The sequence below is a fragment of the Podarcis bocagei genome, assembly GCF_964188305.1.
Source record: "Podarcis bocagei genome assembly, chromosome: 3".
Taxonomy (NCBI): Eukaryota; Metazoa; Chordata; class Lepidosauria; order Squamata; family Lacertidae; genus Podarcis; species Podarcis bocagei.
Genome location: NC_138127.1, coordinates 32228427 through 32253131, shown reverse-complemented (window position 1 = coordinate 32253131; position 24705 = coordinate 32228427). Strand labels below are relative to the sequence as shown.

The following is a 24705-nucleotide window of genomic DNA, read 5'->3' as shown; positions in this document are numbered from 1 at the left end:
TACCTTCACTTATTACTTATGCAAGATTATGCATAATTTAGCACACTGCTGAATATGCAAGGGCAGAATAATTGTTTACCAAAATATTTACTCTGAGTTGGTACCTGTGTTTTAGTGAGATAAGGTGATTTCTCAGTCCTTGCTAATCACATTAGAAAAAAGGATTAAATGCGTTTTTGATTGTGCTGATAACTGCATGACATTATATATAAACAAAGATCATGTTCAACATTCTCAAAGAAGATGCTTCACTCTTTATTCACATTGTGTGGTTGAGTGCAGGAGGGTAAGAATGTCGTTGGATAGGGTTTCTATACTGTCTTACATCATGACAATTCAGTCATTACCAAATGCAGTTACTTAAATCATGTGCATATACAAACAGACTTTTGCTAGTAGATCTCTTTGAGCACCTTGAATAAATGAGATAAGCTTATGTAGATGCGCATATGTGCAAACGACATGATAAATGTACATGAGAAAGAACAAGGGAGGACATGTTCACATGTATATGAACTAATAGCATCTGTGCCTGGATTGGTTGACCAAAGTGCACAAATGTGGATACTGATTTCCAAGAGCTAGGCATGCAATCCATCCAAGAGCTACGCATGGGTACGGGTGTATATTCCCATCCATCTATCTCTTGATATGGATACGGATACCACACTCTTCATAAAACAGGAATGGCCAAACTTGGCCCTCCAGATATTTTGGGACTACAGATCCCATCATCCCTGACCACTGGTCCTGTTAACTAGGGATGATGGAAGTTGTAATCCCAAAACAGCTGGAGGGCCAAGTTTGGCCATGCCTGTCATAAACCATTGGAAGCAACTACTTACAGTTTCTCCCTGCACATTATTTCAGAACAATGACTTTTTTATTTTGGGCAACTCTTTGAACAGAGCCATTTAAAAAATCAAGGAAGTTTCTGATTATGTAATGTCTGGCAGCTGAAAATAACCTGAAACATGCTAGGTGAACTCCAGATTTGTGAAAATGATTAAGAATTTTACTCCTGACTTGAGGGAGATGAGGGTTGCCTCCTCTGGAAATAGGATATAATTCTGCTGACAAATTGAGCTTATGTTGCTCCCAGCAGACAAGATGTGGAGAAGACTACAAAGAGAGGAAACCATTTTAATCCAAGGAAGATTCCTGGGCACCTATTTTCCATTTGTGAAAAGGGATGGTGTTTTGAAAATTGGTGTGTATTTTATTATTGTAAATGCTTAGCAAGTTATTGGGCCACAGTCCATTAGGATGTGTCCCTATATACCTCGGTGTAAACTGTACAAGAGAACTTCCTGAAAATAAATATGACAGAGAAGGAAAAAAGACAAAAGGGGTGGTGAGTAATAAATGTGACTACAAGTTATAAGAAAAAAAATTGTGTGTTATTCAGAAGTAATATATGGTGTTAATGTGACTAATCAAGACAAAAGTGATACCTCATTAAAGACTCTATCATACTGTTCTCTATAAGCAGATACCATTAGACAATGTAGATTCTCATGTGGAAATAATTATTTTATGGATAACATACACCACAAATTTAATAGCTTTCTTGCACTTTTAAAGTTGAAGAAACATTCTATTAATCTACTTCACACATGGAATGCCACATAATTGGTTTTCTATCAACATGCTTTATTAGCCATACCATCTTAAGATTTTAAGAGGAATATTATTACTCAGTTTCAATAAACTGAACAAATTTATTTACTGTTGTGCTAAACAAAACACTTCCATAGAATCAAGAGGAAGACAATGCCGATCAAATGAAAGCCAGACTCTAGTCCTATTTAGATGTTTTAGCAAATGTTCCAACTGGGGAAGGGATGAGGCTAGGCACACAAGGGTTTCCACTGTGGGGAGATGTTTAGCGTGAACTATGGTTTCTTGTTAGATCCAATCTAAGCCACAGTATTGACAACAGTGATTTGGAGAAAAGGGAAAGAAACGTTTCAAGTTAAGTTGACAAAAAACACAGATCAACAGCATGGCTTCTTTCTTTCCTTTTTTTTTAAAGAAATTGTGTCACAGAAAACTGATACTGTAGAAGTATACTGCTATTAAGTTTACAAGTGCCCAGGAATTTTATAAATTTGGAAAGTAATTTAACAAATTCACTTTCTCTGTTATATGACTTCCTTGGCACCAAGAGCTCTGGAATAATCCTGCCCACAGCATATTGCCAATAAACTGAGTCAGCCAGAATCTTTTCCTATTAGAGTAGGGAATTTCATTGCAAACATCACTGCAATGCTTGGTCATTAGGAGTTATTCCTCCTGACATCATTAGGGTTACATGGCTGAAGGGTTCAGAAAGGGACCTGTCATCCTATGCCACTTAACTAGCTGAAATATTTATTTTGTGTTGGCACTTGTGGTCCTATTTAAAACAGGGGGTGCTATTTTCACAAATGAAACTGATTGCAATATGATGCCATGCACCCCCTGTTTCATTAGTTAATAATGTTTCTTTTAATTGAAACCAGCTAGTATACACAAGAAAATATGAATAATATGAATATCACATCACAATATCGCACCAGAATAATGATGGGGCCACATTTATTTGTTTATGCATTTATTTGCTGCATTTTCCACAGTTCTCATGCAGTCACAACTTGCAATAAAATTATTACAGTTCCTCATTTAAAAAGGCATCTAAAAATTCCAGCTTTTGGATCTTATGGTTTGTTAATTTAAATAAGCATGTGAAGGAATGTTTACTATTTCCCAACACTATCTGGAATCCCCCGCAAATCTGTCTAGGGTTCTGGTAGGCCCCTCAAACAATATGGGATGAGCAGCTGTAGGGGAAAACCTTCTTTCCATGAACCTTCATAAATGAACTTACTTTAGGATCCAGTGCTTATTTTTGGTTATTTCCCCTTTCCCCAACTGTCCCCCATGCCCTCATGCCCCATTAATCAGGAGGATCACTGATGCTCCAGATGCAATTTTCTTTGGGAGGGGGATGTTTCAGAGGAGAAGAGAAGACAGAAAACGTTGCTTGCATTGACTTGTCTTAATTTAAATGACAAATTGAGTAAAAGGTGGGTAGGGGGACTGCCCTTATGGACACAAGTACAGAGCTAACATATCATGTTGTTTAGTCCTACGGATCAAAGCCCATACTTAAAAATAAAGGAGCCATTAAAAGTCACATAGATAGGCCCACAGGAAAAGTTTCTGAAAAGTCTAGATTATGGTCTGGTGATGAAAAATTATCTAGGGCTGGGGGCTGGCACAAAGAAAACATTTCAAAGGGAAGGCTTTCTAAGTATGGGCACATTCCTGTATCCCTCCACAAAGGATGGGATGCAGAATATGGCAGACCTACGACTTGTATGAGAGAAGACACTCCTTAAAAATGAAATGTCACCTTAAAAAAGATAAAGGGGAGACACTTATACACCTCATTACTGTGATAGCTTGTGTATGCTCTTCGCAATGAGCGCCTCTGCTCAGTCAGAGATATATACAGTTCTTTATTTTACATATGTACAGACAGCGCATTACAATCATGCATCTGAATCCTCCGGTTCAGATTCTGGGAGTGGCCTACGCCGGCTTCTCCTCCAACAGAAAAGGCGGGGAAGTTTCCTGTGACGCCTCTCCCCCCTCCTCTTTAACTCTCCCTCTCCTGGACAGACAGAATAGGCTTCACCATCAGTGCCAGAACTTCCTGTGGGGTGCTGGGGCTCTGCTTCTGCATCAAAGAGCATTTCCGCCTCCTGGCTCTCTCCCCCTTCTCTATCCATCACTTCCTGTCCACCTCCCTCTGAATGTTCCTCCTTCTCCCCGGCATTCTCTGGAAGCCCCATGACAATTACTCACCTGAATAGCACTGGTTTCACAAGGGTAAGTAATGCCACACACAAGTGTCACAGAAATGGAACCTACAATGGACTGAGTCTTCCCTACTCTCTGAGGAAGTGGGCTTTCCTGCATGAAAGCGTGTTTAAGGCACCACAAGACCATTGTTTTGGCTGCAGTCACACCTCTGGAAGTTATCACTATTTCTGAACATTCTAGGTGCCCATCTGACTTGTATATATTTAAGTGGAAGATAACAAAGAAAGAAATTATTTAATGGCAGTTCTCTTACCTCTATTTCAAGCAAAACCTGTTTGTTCTCCCGTGTGTGTTTCAAGATTAGGGAAACTGCACCAGGGCCACCATCACCTGTATTCTTGAATAGGACAACTGCAATCTATTGGATTGCTCATTGCAGAGAAGAACTGAAAAAACAGAGTTAAAAATAGAATGTTAGCATTTCAGATCTTTGCATGCTTACACAGAATTCTGTCTCCAGTTTAAACAGTGACAGAATACACATTGATTTTATAAATGGGGTAATGTTTGACACACCCAGTCACCCTTTGTAAAAAAACCAACAGTAATCCATTACATTTGATAGCTGTTATGTATAAATTCCTGTAACCATTGTGTCTGAAATCCTTTAACTGACCTTAATTCATTATGTAAATGAGATCTATAACCAAGCACTGTATACTGGCAATATAAATTAATAAAGAAAACACCCACCAATTGAAATCATTTATCTCTGATTTTGCTCCACAGCTTAGGACTGATATCCCATTCACTGATCCCTGTTAAAACAAACACTAATTACACAGCATATGTTGGCTGCAGAAATGCTGCAGTTTCGACTGCTGAAAAAATGCCTCAAATGTTTTCTTATTTTTCAAGCCAATTGCCCAAGTGCGCAGTTGTTCCACTGTTACCACACATGGTGGTTAAAGAGCATATGAATTAGGCTTCCATATAAGCAAATTTCTCTGTAAGTAATTTATATTGTATGGTAAACTTGTAGCCAGCTAGAACAGCAAATTAAAGCATTAATCACATCTGTAAAATTTAAGGCCCTGTGCATACAGAAAAAAAAATTAGGGAAATACGTTTTCTTGTATTGCTAAAATAAATATTCCACATATGGAGGCCAGTCTAATTCTTCTCATTATAGTGGGAATGAAGATGAACATTAAGCCCATATAACATTTCTTTCAGAGTTAGTCGATAGCTCGTTTTCGTAGGTAGCACATATTTTTAAACCTGAAATGTTCACATTCAATCAGATTTGCTGCCATTTCCTGCTCCCTCTCCCAATCCCTCCCCCCGCCAATCCTTGTTGCTAAAGCTTTTCATCAACACCGGAAAACCTCCATCATTATTCCATATCACATACTGATGATGAGGCAAAACAGTAGCAAGCAGACTCTCTAGCATTAAGCAGGCAGTAAAGTTGTGGGAAAGAAACTTGCTATAAAATTATCAAATCTCCCTTCTCAAATGTTAAAGTAACATACCACCTACTATGTAAACAGGATGTCATATCATTGCTCTTATTTACATAAAAATACACAATATAACTGTGGAGAGGAAGAGAACCTAGGCTATGTGCTGTGAACTTTCCAGACCTAACTTAAGGGAACTTGAGTAAGCCATTGGTCACCCACTCGCAACTCCTTGCATGCACTATGGAGAATGCTTCATTTTTTCTTTTATCATATTTAAATCCAACCTTCCTTCTAAGGCGCTCTAGGTGGCATACAGCCCCCACCCCCAATTTGTCCTCAATAAAATCCTGTAAGTAGGTTAGTTTGAATAAGAGAGACTGGCCCAAGTTGCTCAATGACTCCTGTATCATGTGGATCCCTCCATTTTAATGGCTTAGTAGTGCTGGAAGAAGCAAAGAAAACAGCTCCATAATGCTAAGGTGATACTAGAGATGGAGGAGAGATTCAATTAAAGTGAACCTACCTTTCTCAAACAACATGCAAACCAAAACACGACCATCTTTTGAAAAGTGCACTTCTCTGAATTTTTCAGTGTAGTTCTTCAGACAAATAACCTGCATAAAAAAGCATATTCATGAAAATGGCATACAAAAATGCATTGCATTGGGGTAAGCCACTTTGCAAAAATGTTAATATTAGACAAAATTCCATACACCACATGTATATTAGGAAAATTTCACAGGAAATATGAATTTTCACGAGGACTCCCCCCCCAAAAAAAAAAATCACAAACTGTTGTGGTAACATGGGGAACTGGGTTTAAGATTAGGAAAATGAGAAACTGAAAGAAACCAAAATTAACAGATTTGCCAATCCTTACTTTAGAGTAATTTGACTACTTGTGCATGGATTGGTTCCTTCCATTGAACAGCTAGGAGCCCCTGCCAAAGACCTGTATTTGCTCCAGATGTAGACCTAGAGTTGGGCCCAGACTTGCCCTTCTATAGACAGCAAGCCTCATTCAATTCACATAAGGAACTGCTAGAAGAAGGAGGCCACTTCCAAACCATTCCTGAACTTCCAGAGTAGCTGGAAGTGGGGGTGAATGGGAACCTGGTTCAGTCACCTCCATCCATTATTCCAGTGGGGAAATTTCATAGGCAACATTCTGCCCATGGGTATTCTGGACTCAGCTGTATATAGATTTATTGCACCTGAGACTGAGCTATGTCAACAATTGCCAGGGATGGAAAGGGACTACCACAAACAACTAACACATTATACCTTTTGTGGTAGAAATTGAGCCCCTAATGCATGTACCTCAGCATAGGGCTCAATGAATACTTTTCCTGTTCCTTTGCTCAGAGTGAGCTGAATCACGTCTCTAATTTTTAGATTGCAGAATTTTGCTGAACACTTAAAGGCAGGGGTAGAAGACCTGTGGCCTTCCAGATGGTGTGTGACTGCAGCTACCATCTCACATGACCATTGACCAGGCTGGCTGGGAGTTGGGAATCAAACAACATCTGGAGGACCACCAGTTCCCACCCCTGAGATAAAGCATTCACTTTTCCATCAGGCCATGGTAAAATATTCCCGTCGGAATACAGATGTAACAGAGTGGGTTACTGCCATGTGGAGCAATCGAATGCATGTTCATGCAGAAATGTCCCATTTACTCTGAGGTAAGTGAGGATAGGGCTGCAGTCCTACAGCATACTCCTATGAATGTTTACTCAGAGGTATGTCCCACTGAGTTCAATAGTAATTGTATCCTGGTAATTGTATGCAGGATTGCAAAATTAGTCTGTAGTGCTAAATACACTATCAGTGAGCAAAAGCCGGCTCCCTTGGCCTGAAAGCAAGATGAGCGCCACACCCCATAGTCACCTTTGACTGGACTTGACCATCCAGGGGTCCTTTACCTTTTTTTTAACCTTACTGGTGAGTAAAGCCCATTGAACTCACAGGGCTTACTTCTAAGTAAAAATACTTAAAATTGCTTTGCACATGACTTTTCCCCTTCATATCACTTTGTGCACTGCTAAACTGTATATCATACTACCAATTGACCACAAAGTATACTAATGAAGAAATGAAATCACATGCTTTCCTTAAAGAGGACGTATTTCATGCTAACACAGTAGACAGAATAAGAGGTTTTCAAAAACCTTACTCATTTTGGTCTCAGAACTCTGGCTGAACTTACTAGCATTTCTCCTAAAATAAAACTATCTTTAGCAATTTCTGAAAATGTTTACACACACACACACACACACACACACACACACACACACACACACACACACATATTCATGCTAACTTCCTGATCAGACATACATATGCAGACTTCTCTGATGTTTTCCTCATATCATGTTTGGGAATATTCCAGGGGGTGGAGGGAGAAGCAATGAAAAATATATTGAAGGAAAGAAGAAAATCGTCACAGCCTCAGAGATTTGAAAGGTGAGTTGTTGTTCTTTTTCTTTCTAAGAGGGTTATTTCCAGATCTTGCTATTGTATAAGTGCAAGAATAAGAGCTCAGACACATTAGGCTCAATGAACTTAAATTCATAACATATAACAGCATCTCTGGGTGCACAGGATTCTGTACAGATAGGGTAGCCATGAATAGTATTTTATTTAAATGTCTGTATTAAGCAGATCCCCCTCTCTGCTAAAAATGGAGAAAAAACAAACAAGTCATATTCATCAAAGTAATTGTGTAGGTACTTTCACTACCAAAATGCCTGGAATGAAAGATTGAACTGCTAACGGCAGCGGTGACAGCCATGAATCATGGTAGGCTACTTCGGGGCCTTTACCACCATAAAACAAAAGATGTAGATGAAAAATGCTGCAATTAAGTGATTTGATTTCTGCCCCCTTTTTCCTACTGCATTCGTGCATGGCTGCACAGCAAAGATTGATGGGAAAAATTACTCTGCGTGATCTCTGACAGAGCCTTGGAACAATTCTATAAGGGGGAAACATACAAATCAAACCAGCTTTCGTGTATTCAGACAAAATAATACATATAAAGCAAATACTTTAGCCTATATCCAAAGCACCATAGATTTGCATGCACACATAAATTGTGGGGAAACGCTTCTGCTATCAAAACCTAACTCGTGGATTTTCCAGCTAGTTGGGTAATAGTGGTATTGTTTAAAACAAATATTCAATCAGAGCCACTGAGTGGCATCCTAAATATGTTTGTTCAGTGACAAGGATAACATAGCAGAAACAAAATTTACAGAAGGGATGGCGGTGGTCTTATTTTTATTTCAATATATTCATAAAAACTATAAAAGGAGATCATCACAGCAAAATGTCCCTTCCATATTACCTGGTGCCATCATTACTGTCACTTAAACAGACATTTTCAAGGGGTGCATACAACTAAATCAAGAGTGATAGAATGAAATATGTTATATCTGGAATACTTGTATATGGCTGAACATAATACCACTGGTAGCATACACTTTAAATAAGAGTAAAATGCATAAAATGGCATTGTGTAAAATAAGCAAGCCCTGATGCTAATGGGCAGCAGTAGTCAACCACCCTCTGCTCTACTGAAGTTATAGGGAGATTTATTTCCTGGAGACAGAGGAAAGACCACACAGACTCGCTGATTTAAAAAAAATGCACTGTTGGTTTTTACTTGAATATACACAATAGAATCAGACCACTGGAAAAAAAAATGTGTAGAATGTTTGATTCCATTATGCAGAGAGCAAAGCTGTGTCTGAAGAGACACACTAGAGTATTGGTAATTAAAGTGAAGGCTTTTTGTGAAAATCCTGATGCTACATTATGCTTAAAGAAAATAATGCCCTTGTATATTCCCATTCCAATACTCTTTCCTTGCCCTCTTTTCAAAAATGCATTCATTCATGTATTTCCCCCTAGTAAATGTACATTTCCCCCTGCAGATTATGTCTATCCACAATTCAGAGGAGCATATATTTTGTTCTTGCACTTCACTGACTTGTTTAACTTTAGGATGTTCATTTTTATTTTTATTTTATAGTAAGCAAGCAAAGGCCCCATGAGGTATATTTATGTGCGTGAGCCTCTCCTCACTCAGTAGTCCGTTCCCTATCTGATTTATGAGGGCTTGCAAACTATCATCTACGACTAGAAGAGAAAAACAACATTTTTAAGACATTCAAAATTAAACCTGTTTCTGGATGAATTGGGATTTTGGTGGTCACCTTGTGCTTTTATCCAAACCTTGTGTTTCTTACAGCACAAACCTCCTCAGACTGTGGCCACTTACCACAACATATATTTTGCATTACTTCAGTATGGTAAATATTTGCTTTGGTTTTTTAAATACCTAGGTATTACAGTGAGCTGTAAATCAGGCATTTCTGAATTACCATTGTTCATTTTTTATTAAATCCACGGGATTACATCATCAGAAACTGTACAGAAAGTATTGTACTGTAAATCATATAATCGCAGGGAGAAATTTAGAAAGTTAAATGTTACAACCTTTCTCCAAGGGCACATGGGAGTACCTGTGACTTTCCTTAACAAATAAGAAATTATTTCATACAGATGTGAAAATAGATAATATCGGCCTACAGAACCACCCTTGCCATGTACTGAGATGAAGTTGTTGCTTTGGGCAGAATATTCCGGAAAGTGAACCATTTTCTTTCTTTTGACTTCTACCTCAATGTGCAAGCGTGTGGGGAATGGGGGAGGAAGCTGACTGTAAGAGGGATGTAATTTTGAGGTTCCTCTTGAGATACGAAACACCAGGTGCTGTCAGACTGGGTTTATATTTGTCTTAGTACAGTGCTGATAAATCTGAACCCAAAAGGAAAATCTGTATCTTTACTTACATTGCACCAGGGACATGTTCAGCAACGATTCCTCGACCATTGCTACAGCATTTTGATACGGTGCTCTGCCTACCACGTCCAGGTCAGCAATTGGAAGCCTTGGGGACAGATAATATCTAGGTCCAGGGAGTAGTAGCATTCTTTCGCTAAACAAAGCGTAATACAAAACAGTATGTACCACTTTCCCAATGGGCTTATATCATGCTTGAGATTTGAGATTATACCCAGTATATTTGAGGGTCCAATATACTGGCTGAAGGACCATTGAATGTGCTATAAGTGCTGCTCTACTAGCAAAGAAGGAGATCTGCTACCCAGATGGCACTTAACTCCATAGGTGTAAGTCCCTGGTACACCTGCAGAAAGCTCCATGTGTGTAGAGGTTCCAAAACATAGCATCAACCAGAGCATCTTTATACTATAGGTATCTGCTGGCATTCTTAAAGTTCTCTAAAAGGCTAGTGTCACGGGACATAACACTGCAGAGGCCATGCTGGTTCAGCTTCAGCAAGACTTGTTATCTAGATGCTTGCTAATTCAATATTTAATGATGTTTTCTAGAAGTTTACCTGGAACAGATGTTAAGCTAACAGGACTGCAAATTTCTCAGATACCCCTGAATACATGTTTTAAACAACAAGATGGTGTTACATTGAAGAGGCGGTTTTAGGGTAGCACAACCTCTGCATCTGCACTTGGCACTGTGTGGCACAGGGGGTGCCACAACAATGAAGTAGAACTGAGTGCAAGAGGCAAGGGGGGGGCCGCAGAATTTTAGTGTCGCACAGGATATGGCTGAAATTTGAGAGTCCAAAGTCCACTACTGTACATTGGCCACTTTCCAGTCCTCACGTATGGAACCTTATCTTAGGGACAAGTTACATACTTTTGTTAGTTCAGCAATTTCACCTGTGACCTTCTGCATGGAAACCAAGAACTATGGTCCACACATTGGTTCTTTCTCTCCCTGCTACAGTCTTGATGAAAATAGTCTCTTTAGTTACATTTCAAGGAAAGTCCCTTTAGCACCAACAGAGGCTTCCTTGAACTGCAAATAGCAGCTTCAGAGACGCAAGGAGAGAAACGGTTAAACTTTCCCCCTCACAGTCTTCTTAGGCTTCCTCATGGTTGCTCTTTACACAACAAGGAAGTATAGACATTAATTGCATTCATATTGTGAAATGTATTTCTGCTGTGTCATGGCCAGTGGAAGTACATCCAGTCTGCTGGATTGAAAGCTATATATTTATCCAAAAATATCAAGGCCATCAACATATCACATAATTTTTATCTGAGTAGCTGTCTGCCTTTTAATTGACTAAATTAATTTAATACATGTGAGTGCATCTGTGTATTATGAAAATTATCAGTATAGGGGGCTCTTTTGAGATACTGAAGGATGAGCAAGATAACTTGCAATTTAATAAATCAAAGCTAGTGTTCATTGCCAGAATGAAAGCCTTTCTTTTTCATTCCCTATTATGAGAACACATTAGAGCCAAAATGGCTTCATCAAGTAAACAACTAAAGGCTCAACTAAAATTGGCCCCACCAATTAATAAGCCGATTAAAGCTTGCAGCCCTAATAAATACATAAAATAATATTTATTGCAGTTGAAAACTCTTGTAATACTGTATTTCAATTGTACGAAGTCTGGTATTTTCTCTCTACCATCAGTGTTCAACTCATATGTCTGGATAAAGTAAATTTTGGATCATTTGATAAAATAAGCAGAGGCTTGACAACCATATGTCAGGAGTGCTCTGATGGTGTTTCCTGCTTGGCAGGGGGTTGGACTCGATGGCCCTTGTGGTCTCTTCCAACTCTATGATTCTATGATAATCAAAAGCAAACTTAACAGATTTGTCATGAGGCTCTATTTTAGGGCACTGCACTTGAAAGGACATCTTCACTACTAAACTTATGTCTCACTCCATCTTATTGTTGATTGGCAGCATGGGTATATTCAGGAAGACCAATTCATATATTTACTAAAACAGCAAAATATCCCTTCAGCTTCTTCTTTCACAGTTTTTGTGAACAGATGAACCAACTGTTAGGTTGCAATTTGAAAGCTAACATGCTAAACCAGGATTTCTGTAGATATATGCACAATAGATATAACACTGCAAATGGCTTTAAACCAAAATATAGAGATAAGAAATTAATCCTAGTCTAATATATCATTGGAAATAGCATTTTATCTCTTTTATGGCAGGACTAGGGGCAAATGTAAAGTAGCCCTATCAGAAACCAGATAAACTGTTTGGTAAGTGCTCAGTAACTTCTTAATTAACCAGCCTTCAAATGCGTAACACTGACTGTTATCTGCAGTTAGAGCAGAATTACACTGCTTTTAAACAATGCACACAGATGATAGCAGTGATAGGTGCTAAGGAAATGATTATTTAATAGCATACTTTAAAGGGATGTATTTTACTGTGCTTCCCCCTCCTCCGCCCGATCCTTCCTTACACTTTATTTTCCAGGAGAACTTTGATTAGAAATTAAATAGCTGAACTATTTTAAGGTCTCACATTCCATAATATTTCACTTTTATGCAGCAGTAGATTTATATATTTTCCCTCCTGAAATGGATGTTTAATCTGTAAAGTGGGTTGTCAGAACTCACTCTAGAACAGTGGTTCTGAATACTAGTCCTGACATGTGGGAGACTTCCTATGTTAAACGGGGGAGGGGGGATAACAAAAATAATTTTGATTGGTAGAGTTCAAAACCATTCCAGGATGAGCAACAACCAAATCAAAGATAAAGAGGTGCAGTTCATCACTAAAGACCATCATACTATGGTCTTTCATGTGAAGGAGACTAAACCTGGATTTTGAACCACTTGGAAAAGAGAGGAGACCAGTGTTCAGCATGTGATATTATTTTGTGGGAGAAAACCTGTAAGCTAGTGAGGGGTGAAGATGGCTATAGCAACATTCCTAATTGCAATCAGAAGATGGAAGGTGAACATAAACCTTGACATAGAATTGGAAAGCAGTTATAATAAGTAAAGACTGACCAAGGATATCATTTTCAGGTTTGGCTGAAAAGGACAAGGTGGATGAACAGATGACTTGGAGTTTGAAGTGGCACAGTTGGTAGAGGAAACCAATATTTTTTTGATAGACTTACAAGTTTGGTAGATCAAGGGAATACTGTGGATGTAGCGTTTTTTGATTTGTTAAGGGTTTGAACAAAGTCTGCCATGACATTCTTGAGAAGAAGCTGGTAAAATGTGATTAGATAATGTTATTTTTAGGTGAATTTGTAGCTGGTTGATTGACCGAACCCATGGTTCTATTGACTGACTGAACCCATCCCAGAAAAAAAGTGACAAGTGGAGTACTGTGGGTTTCTGTCCTGGGTCTGGTTTTATTCAACATCTTTATAAATGGCTAGGATGAAGGAATAGAGGAGATGCTCATCAAATGTGCAGATGACACCAAACTGGGAGGGTTACTTCAGAAGGTACAATTAGGATTCAAGATGACCTTGACAGATTGGAGAACAGGGCTAAAGCTAAAACTAAAAAAGCATTTCAATAGCAAAAAATGTATGGTCTATATTTAGGTAGGAATAACCAGATGAACAAATATCGGGTGTAAAGGATCTAGGGGTCATCGAAGACCACAAGTGTGATGCAGCAGAAAAGAAAGGGCGGAAAAGCTTATGCAACCCTAAGCTGTATCAACAGAAGTATAGTGTCCAGATCAAGGGAAGGAAAAGTGCCTACACCATGACCAACTTACATCTGTGATAAGTTGTGGCCCGTTTTATCCCAAAATGATTGTTGTGTGATTATTGCAACTCCCATCCACTCACAGCCTCACTTTGTCCAAGCCCACCATAGTACTGCTCTATTTTGCTTTGGTCAGAGCCCGCCTGGAGTACTGTCTCCAGTTCGGGGTCCCTTAGTTTAAGAGACATTTTGACAAGCTGGAACATGTGCAAAGGAGGAGACACATTATAAATGGTCTAGAAATGAAGCCTTATGAGGAATTGTTGAGGGGGTTGGATATGTGTAGCCTGGAGAAGAGAAGACTGAGAGGTGATGTGATATGATAGCCAGATATCTGAAGGGCTGAAGATGGAGCAAACTTGTTTTCTGTCGCTCCACAAGGCAAGACCCAAACCAACAGATTCAAATTACATTAGGAAGATGGTAAGAACTTATAGCAATCTTTTTAAGTATATTGCAATTTAATGAAGGGACAAGTCCATAGAATATAAGCTCACAGCTAATGTATAACAACAGGCACTGGAACATTTAGCATGTCAAAAATAAGAAAACTTCATAAAGACTAACAAATTTATTGTGGCATAAACATTCTCGGACCATAGTCTACTTCAGTGTTTCCCAAACTTGGGGCACCAGCTGTTTTTGGACTACAATTCCCATCAACATTTGCCAAGTGGACCACTAGTCGTGGATGGTGGGAACTGGAGACCCAAGTTTGGGAAACCCTGGTCTGTTTCATGAGATGCATGAAATGTCATTCTCAGTTGGCAGCTATACAGGAGTACAGGGTCAGGGAATGTAAACAGTGAGGTTAAATGGCAAAGAATTACTAAAAAGGAAAGTCTGTATTTAAGAAAATAAAGCTCAGGTGTATGCAAAATAAGCACAGTGACCATTCAAAACGGCAGGAATGAGTGATAACAGTAGCATCTTTGCAGTGATAAGATGTATCCAAGGCTGAGACCAGAACTGCAAGGTTTTCTAGGCCACCAAGAGCAGTGCATCTTCTTGCTAGCAGATTTGTTCTGTTAAGTCTTGTGACTGCTGAGTTGGGGATGTGGGAAGGGATCCTGATTGTGGCTCTGTTCAATGTGGGTGCATTGCCACTCTGTGGCTTGGCTGTGCTGCTGACTGAAAGGCTAGTTGGCAAGAATGACCCTTTGAACATTTTATATAGGATTGGCTATGTTTTACATATGATTTTGCATTTGTATACCTGTGTGTTTGGGTGGTCAATGGCAAAAGGTTATTTTTTTTCTGGCCCTTTCTGCAATTAAAAGAAACATTCAGGGGAATGTGCAGCCCACCCTTAAACTAAGTTGTTTGCTAATGAATGCCTTATCTTTATGCATAGAAAATCAAAGTTCTACAAATAAAGGTAAAGGAGCCCTGGACGGTTAAGTCCAGTCAAAGTTGACTATGGGGTTGCAGCACTCATCTTGCTTTCAGGCTGAAGGAGCCGCCGTTTGTCCACAGACAGGTTTCCAGGTCATGTGGCCAGCATGACTAAACCGCTTCTGGCACAATGGAACACTGTGACAGAAGCCAGAGCACACAAAAATGCCATTTACCTTCTCGTCACAGTTGTACCTATTTATCTACTTGCACTGGCTTGCTTTCGAACTGCTAGGTTGGCAGGAGATGGGACAGAGAAACGAAAGCTCACCCCATCATGGGGGTTTGAACCGCTGACCTTCTGATCAGCAAGCCCAAGAGGCTCAGTGGTTTAGACCACAGCGCCACCCGCAACCCTACAAATACTATTGCCTGTCTACATCAGTTTCATCTGTGTTCTTTTACAAGTCCTTACCATCCTGTTTCTTTTATTTTTTTAAAAAAGCTTCATAATAATTGGCATTTAAACTGTAGACATTTCCCCCTTAAATGTGATTTTTTGCTCACATTTTTCATCAAAATACCCATTTTTTCTACACATTTTTGAGCTAACACCTGCACTGCAAAATTCAGAGAAATACAGAGTTTAAAAGATAATTGTGCTCTGATCCAAATATTAGTCAGGTAAGTGCAGGTAAATATTAGATCAGTTCACTTATAAATGCAGAGTGAACAATATTCTAGAGCACCCTATTCATGAAGCATTTTGAAGCATAGTTGTCTGTTTAATTGTGCCTTCTCAATATAAGAAAATTCCTTAGTGACTAAAAAGGAAAATAAACATTGTTAAAAATGATCCTAAAATGCTTTTAAAAAAACAAAAATCAGGTTACCTTTAAAAGGTTTAATTTCTTCTCTAGTTAGCCTAATTCAAAAGACAGATATCAGGGACAGTGATGGTAACTCTGTTTACACCACATGGCACTACAGAGAGAGATGATCACTTAGCTTTTGTTTTGGTTCCAATTCATTTTTTCAAGAAGTGTAATTAAAAACTGCATTAATGCCACCAATTATGGCCTCCAAGGGACCAGAAACCTCATGTTACTATGTGATGGAACACAACTGAGCTGCAAACATCCATTTACCATTATAATACTCATTAATCCTGCCAAAAACAACTCATTATGAGACTTCAAGGAAATCATCTCATAGGCAAACAGAGCACAGAATCTATCTGTCACTGCATTCCTCACAGCACAAGTTGCAGGGGTGGAACTGTTCAGTGTAACTAATTTATGAAGCTGCAAACTATACATTCATTTCTGACACCATCTGGGAGCCAAGTGGAAAAAGTGTAGGGAAGATTCTCAGAACTAAGACATAGCTTTGAATGCTTCTCAATAATTTACTTTTTAAAACAGCAATTACGAAAATGTTTGAATACAATGTGGCATTATTTGAGAGTATACCTCTATACATTATATGCATTCCTGTGGTTATTTGGGAGGGGGAGTCTTTTTACTGTACTGCAATTGGAAGAAGACCACAGTGTGTTGGGGTGGGTGCAGGGAGGGAGGGAAGGCAGGATGGAAAGCATTTTTACAATTTCTTCTTTTGCTGTTTTTCTATGAGAAATGTCATTTCCATCTCTTGAACCCCTACAAGGGAAACAAAATGCATACACACATACACATTTCCAGTAAAGGATAAAACCCAAGCACATATAAGCATCAATTTCAATGCAAGGGATTTATGCAAATTTGATTTTAAGCTGTATTTTAATTGATTGTTTGATTTATGTTTTTAATGTATCATATTTTGATGTTAGCTGCCCTGAGCCCAGTCCTGGCATGGGAGAGCAGGGTATAAATAAATATTATATTACTACTACTACTACTACTATTATTATTAACTTTCCCACTGAAATCAACCACTCGCCTTAAATGCACTTAGTTTTTGCTAGATTATTATATATATCTTCGGTAATTTGTCCCATGTACTGAGCAACTTTCCCTGCCCCCTTTTTGTCCTGTTCTCTCTTTATCTCCTTTCTGTTAATATCCCAAATAAGCTAATAAGGCATAAAACACCAATCATTTTGTATGAGAAGAAAAAGTCCTCTGAAATATACATATTATCTATGTGTATGTCATTAATATGTATTTATGAAACAAAAAGTTTGCATCACCACTGTTTGAATGTGCCTCCTAGCTCTACGTTTTCTAGCATCTTAGTATTTGGGAATAACGTTAACAATTCTGTTTACTGTTATTGTCTTTGCTGATGCAATTATTAGTTTTTTCCTTTATTAAACCATTGCAATTGCAATGATCAGCTTATGTCCTTGTTATTTACTACATCACTTTAAGTTGCTTTATTTTCTGCAGATTACATAATATCATTTTCTTCTATATGCCTAAAATGAAGCATTGTGCAGCAAAAAAGAGAAAGAGAGACAGATTTATTTTTGTTACAATCTTGAGTCTGTTGTTATATCACTGGTCATATTTTAGTTCCTGTCTCACTGGGCTGCTAATGAGGAAATTTGAACCTTGATTAAACCTTGATTAAAGGACTCGGCGCTGGTGCATGACCATGATTTGACTGGGTGTGCACTAGCATTGATTGGATCCCCAAATTAACAATCCAGATTCACCCTTTCTGAAAAAGTTCAATAGTTGTTGTTTTTTAAAAAAAAAAAAAAAATAAAAACTGTTGCCAATGACCCTTTTGTGATATTTGAATAGACCATTTACAATACTAAGCCCCCATCTGGAAATCCCATCTGGCAGCAGCTCTCCTTGAACTCAGGAAGACTTATTTCCAAGTGATATGTTTAATTTTTTGGGTGTGTGTGTGCTTATGTCCCATTAATTTCATATGCCTGACACACAATACAACCGTGCTTTACACTGGCTGAATAATAACCCATGCAGCAAATCATGTGCATGTTTACTTGGAAGTAGCTTCCATAACATTATTCCATTTATGTCCACCTTTCCACTATAAACTAGTGATCCAGGATGAAAACAATACTTAAAAATTATAATAACACAATCATAAACTATTGAAAGTACAATAAAGGTCAACAGCTCTTAATCCTAAGTTTATGTAGGATTTCACCTTAAATGTTTTCTTTCCACACCAATCACTTCAACTGGGGCGGGGAGTTAACAGATAATGAAATTTTTATTCTTGGATTGTGTTGGGAAGATCTGTAAGAGGGATTCTATAATATCACTGGCTCTCGCACTCAGCTGTTGTTTCTTTCCTGGAAAATCCAGGTTAATTTTTCATCCTAGCATATGTTTTTACATGTGTATTCATCTACATGTGTTGTTGCATGAAAGAATAATGGAGGAGAAACGTTACGGAAAGTCCTAAGAGAGGTGTTCCTTTGGGAAAGATAGGCATGTTGTAGAGAAGAGAGATAGAAGGAAAAGGACAAATTGAGTAACTGCACACAAACATGTAAGAGCCATTCTTTCATTATTGTTCTTCAGATTGCCTAGATCCTCTTGAGACTCGTGGTTACCAAGAACAAAGTTTTTGGTTGTTACCATGAACAATCTTTAAGGAGACTGCAGGGAGTACTACACAGTACAGTATATAGAGAGAAGGCTGAGTAAATTCAAACCAAAGAAAGCCATTCACTTCTGTTTTATTGAATCGTTCAGATCTAAATGGAGACCAAAAACAACAGCAACTCCACTCCCCAAATTCTCCCTCTCCATAGGTAATAAAAATATAAATATGGTTCTTGGAGTAATTAACTTACCTTCTCTGACATTATTTTCGCTGGCCTCAATGGAACTTGCTCACAAGTAAGAATGTTTCAGATTGAAGTCTTACAAAATTAAATTAGGACCAAAGGGAGTCACGAATACCCTTGACCTTTGATGTCTGAAGTGAGGATTAGTGAAATCCACATACTAGCAGCTTCAGAGACACAGGGATAACACAGCACCTCCTCCCTATAGCACAGCTCTTTGAGTTTAACTTTACAAGTCAGGTCAAATGAAGGCAGGTGCTGCAGCCTCTCTGATCAATTTCAGAGCAAGTTGGCAACTCTGAGGTTAAAGTAAACTTCAAAGAACAAGAGCCGGCACCTAAAAGTGAAAGGAAGCATGCAGTTTAGAACTTCTATAAGCTTCATATAGTTGTGTGACCATTCTTTTCCAATAATGCTGAATTGCAATGACTAGTATATGAAAGCCATGGTTTTCCCAGTAGTGATGTATGGAAGTGAGAGCTGGACCATAAAGAAGGCTGATCGCCGAAGAATTGATGCTTTTGAATTATGGTGCTGGAGGAGACTCTTGAGAGTCCCATGGACTGCAAGAAGATCAAACCTCTCCATTCTGAAGGAAATCAGCCCTGAGCGCTCACTGGAAGGACAGATCGTGAAGCTGAGGCTCCAATACTTTGGCCACCTCATGAGAAGAGAAGACTCCCTGGAAAAGACCCTGATGTTGGGAAAGATGGAGGGCACAAGGAGAAGGGGACGACAGAGAATGAGATGGTTGGATGGTGTTCTTGAAGCTACCAGCATGAGTTTGATCAAACTGCGGGAGGCAGTGGAGGACAGAAGTGCCTGGCGTGCTCTGGTCCATGGGGTCACGAAGAGTCGGACACGACTAAACGACTAAACAACAACAGTATATGAAACTTATATACTTTTGAACTTATACTGAATTGCAATGACATCTATAGACTTTTGTCCTGATATACCTGTGGATGATGATGAAGATGATGATGATGAAAAGGTCATGTAGATTAGAAGTGCTTGGTGGTCAAAATCTACTTGTTCCACAACTTGGGTGACACATGTAGTCTTGCATATGTACCAACATTAAACTATTGTCTGCCACAAAGCACAACAGCATTATCACTACTCCTGTAGTTCATTGGAACCTGCCTAACCAATTTCTAAATAATACTAAGTACTGATCTTTAATGATTATGATGATGTTTCTTAGGAACCACCATTCTTCATTGTTCAAACCTGCAGGAGGTTCTTGAGAATCAATAATAAGAGGAAGGGCATAAGTCAGAGGCAGAGTTTCTGTTTTGCTTAGTAACTCTGGGACTGTCCCTTGTCCTGGAGAATCATTGTCAGTCATTGTAGACAATACTGAGCTACATGGGTCTGAGTCGTTATGTTCTGTACAACAGATATTTTATCCTCCTACTCCAGTACTTCTCATTCTGACAGGCAGTTCTCCAAAACCTCAACCAACTATCACCAACTATCAGATTCTTTTTAACTGCAGATGCAAAGGACTTAACCTGGGACCTTCTGCTAGATTACACTTTAACACTAAGCTGTGGTCCCTTCCATACATGTATGTATGGCTGTATACACTTTCTGTACTTTTCTGCAATTCATTTCAGAAACATATTTTTCACAATATCCCCATTCCATCATGTACCTAGGAAAACAGTGCATCTGATGAAATGGAATGTAGTCCGCAAAACCTACCCAGGGTGGTCCAACATGTGGCCCAAGGGCTCCTAGTGGCCCTCAGGACCTTATTTGGTGGCCTTCAGCAACATTTAAAGCTTCCAGCCTTTGTGTTGTCTTCACAAAAGCCAGATAAGCAAGGCGCTGGGCTTTGGGAAGATAGGGTGAGGGTTCCCTTACCTCCTTCCCAAAGCCTAGTTAGCCATTTTCCAACTTTGGGATGGAGCTGGGAAGCTCTAGGACCCTGCCAGAACCTTGTGCTTCCCTCCAAAGCCCCTGTTCACACTTGACATGGCATCATGCAGCCTGTGGATTGCATGTTGAAGTAGTATTATGGCCCATTTAGTATGAAAAGTTGGGCTGCCCTGCCTTAAGCCATAATAAATTTGTTAGTCTTAAAGCTGCCAAAATTCTCCCATGCATAAACACACACTTCATAGGGTTGATGTAAGGATTAAAGCAATTAAGAATGAATGTAGAGTAGTTGTACATTACGCACTAAAAACTTGCAAATCAAACAAGGTGTCTGACTTTTCAGCTTCTTCATTTCTCAATAGCATTGAGTGATACCAGAGCTCAGAAACACCTGCCTGGTAACACCCCCACCCACCCCCAAAGCCAAAGACTTTGAATGCAGTAAGTAGGGATTGTGTAGCTTCTTCTCTTCCAAAAACTAAAGAGGCAATGTTGCGAAAAAACAAACATATAATTAATGTAAGGAAAAGGCATGCAAGGAAAAGCAAGGTGCATTTGGCTTATTTTTGCATAATTTATTCTGCCTCCAACATCCAGGTTATCAAAAGCTTGGATTGTGGTAGCAAAGGCCAAAGGATGATTAGAATACTGGGAAAGAAGAGGCATGAAATTTGAGAACAAATGAGCAGTAGGGGGATGTGGACAGAGAATAGCAAACAGGGAGAAAAAAACTGTGCAGGCATAGGTGCTTCGTTCAGTGATTTCTGAGAGCTCTTCATAATCTCTCACTAGCTTTTAAAACCTATACAATTCTAGTAAACTTTTCTCAACATATCTCAGTCCTGGACACAAATTATGCGGCACCTTGCACAATTCACTTAGATAGGTAGGACTAGGCATGGGGGAGAAAATCAATTTTATTTGCATTTTGATGTGAAACTACCCAATTCAAACTTCTCGTACCAATGAACAAACCAAAATGCAGCTATTCTTCAAAATGTTCACTTTGTCAAATTTTACAATGCTCTTCTCAAACCAGTGTTTATAAAAATGCATGTTAAGAGAAAATGCATATACTACTTTTAAAAAACATAGACGGATGCGTTATATCACGGAAAATGGGTTAAAAATGTGTATATTTGTACAGAAAAGCGTATAAAAACATGTTTATTAGGAGAAATTGAACTAAATGCACTAAAAATACAGATGAATTTTCATTAGGATTTTTTTGAAATGCAAATTGCTGTAGAAATGCAGACAACTGAATAGAAGATGAATGAAAAATGAAAAAGTGAGGAAACCAAAATTGTCAGATTTATCCATCGCTAGGTGTATAACATGTAGCTCTCATATTAACATTGGCGAAGGCCAAGGACTATGCAACTACTTCTATTAAACGACAGCAAGTCAGCAAATGGGCAGTTTCTTGGAGTTCAATCACAAACTGGCAAGAGGACAAGCTCTGAAGTTCAGTCAAGAACTCTGGATAGCAAAGGGGGTACTTTTCCTACCTAGGAAATTACCGTATTTTTTGCACCATAACACTCACTTTTTTCCTCCTAGAAAGTAAGGGGAAATATCTGTGCGTGTTATGGAGCGAATGCCTGCGGGTGGCAGGGGGGATCTGCTGCAGTCGTGAGCAGAGGATCCATGGTTCCTTTTCCTTCCCTCCTCTGTGGTTACAAAGCATGGATCCACATGGATCCTCAGGATTTTTGCATTGAGCTACTCCAAACTCACTGTCAGATCACATGTCTGTGGCCACAGCATGAACCACAAAAATCATATATCCACTATTTCGTTTAGAATATTTTTTTTCTTGTTTTCCTCCTCTAAAAACTACGTGCGTGTTATGGTCTGGTGCGTGTTATAGAGCGAAAAATACGGTAAGTACGATAGAGAACAGTTATTCAGTCCCAGGATTCATGATTCATTTGTCCAATGAGGTCAATCAATTATATTTTCTAAGAAGATCTACAGTATTACCTAAGGATTATATCCTGAGGAGCTGGGTTAGAAAGCCCAAAGAAAAGGCCTGTCTCTTTTCAGAAGTGGGGCAGTTTAAGAAAGTAAATTACATAGTGACTGATCAGTGCCCTTTGGCACTATTATCATGAAAAGGATCTCTCAGACTTGCTACTCAGGTTTTTGGGATCCTAAGCTTGTGACTTAGACCTCTGGAATCCAGGGAGGGGAAGGAACCCCTTTGAGTCTTGTCAGGACCACACACCCAGAATCCAGGGGTTTTGTGGGAACAGAGATTTAGGAGGGATTCTCACAATATTTATGTTTTTGTGATATCACTTGTCATTAAAAGCAGGAAATAAAAAAGATGACAAAGTGGTTTCCCAAAATCCATACAATGAAGTTAACCAATGCAATATAAGCAATGGAATCAATTAAACCAGAAACAATAAAATATAAAGCATCCTAAAATATCAAAAGACACAATAAAAGTCTACAGAATTGGACATCATTAACATCCAAAAAACTCAATGATCAGAGTAGCTAATCAGATCCACCATAGATCTGGGCAGGCTCATTAGAGTTGCAGCTCTTTTTTCCACCTGGAGGAAGCATTTTCTACAACTGGGGTACCACTGCCAAGGAGGGTCTATTTCGTGTCCCTACAAAGCAAATGACATTCACTGGGGTGAATAGCAGGGCTTTCTCTTCCAGTCTCAAACCATGGGCATGTTCCAGACACAGGAACCAAGCACCAATAGCACCTTCTTTTCATAGGGATTCATACTTAAAGATGTGGTCAGATAGTACGTTGCTTTTGGTTCAGGGCACAGGAGCCAACTCCTAGGGGCCCAGTTCTTTTGCACCCCCCTCAAATGTTCAAAAATCAGGGGGCAGAGGAAGAGACAATTATGGAGCATGGAGCCAATCATGGCACAGCTTCAGTGGCCGGCACCTCTTCCGCCTCCTGCCATGGAAGGGAAGGAGGGGGAAAGCAGTTCCCAGTCAGTGACAGTGACAAGAGGAGGCCACTCATGGAGCCTATCATGGCATGGCACAGCTTCAGTGGCTTGTGGCTCCTCCTCCTGCCATGTAAGGGATGGCCAGTGGCAGTGGCAGGAGGAGGAAGCTAAGCACCAGAGAGGAACCACCAGCCATTGAAGCCATGCTGCCACCATGTTTGGCTTTGCCTTCTGGCTCCTCCCCACATCCTGACATCATGTGTGACATCATGAGCACATCTCCCCACCCCGCAAAAAATCTCCCTTGCAAGTTGGTGTCTCTTGTTCAGGGCAAAGTTGAGGTTACCAGGAAGCTGCAAGATGATTCCTACTGCACCTAATTTCTTCAAAGATGACAATGTGCACTGTAGATCCCATTCAAATAATGCTAATAAAGTTGCAGCCTTTGTTTAATTAGTTGGGGTGAACTTAATTCTGCCACATTTGGGCCTGACAGCCTATCTACTATAACACAGTAGCCCCTGAAAATCATCATGAAACTAGAAGCATAGAAATACCTTGGAAAAAGACTGCACCTTAGTGGTAGAACACATGCTTAGCATGCAATAAGACTACAGTCCAATCCTCACCATACCTGGATAAGACTAAGCAAGATTCTTATCTTAAACAACAAAGAGATGCTACTAGTCAGAGTGAGCTGGATGGCGCAAGGGCAGCTTCCCACGCTCCCATCTAAGAAATTATTATTGCTATGGAGGTGCAAAATATAGCTGTTTGACCAGTGGCTATTGAATATGTCCAGTTTCTAAAATGGATCTGTATATACCAGAGAGATAGGACATGCTATACTTTAGACTTTTAATCTCACAACATTGTGATATATGCTGAACAGCAAAG

At 39.3% G+C, this 24705-nt stretch overlaps 1 protein-coding gene across 1 annotated transcript in view; it reads right to left on the bottom strand.

The window, feature by feature from the left end:
- LOC308583029 (uncharacterized protein) overlaps positions 1-24705 on the bottom strand; it is a 287479-nt gene that overhangs the window by 21523 nt on the left and 241251 nt on the right. Inside the window, exons 11-12 of the mRNA XM_081186682.1 lie at positions 5800-5890; positions 4124-4256 (exon numbers count right to left, since the gene is read on the bottom strand). Of these exons, the coding sequence (XP_081042808.1) occupies positions 4171-4256; positions 5800-5890 (177 nt within the window). The 3' untranslated portion in view covers positions 4124-4170. The remainder of the gene's footprint in view (positions 1-4123; positions 4257-5799; positions 5891-24705) is intronic.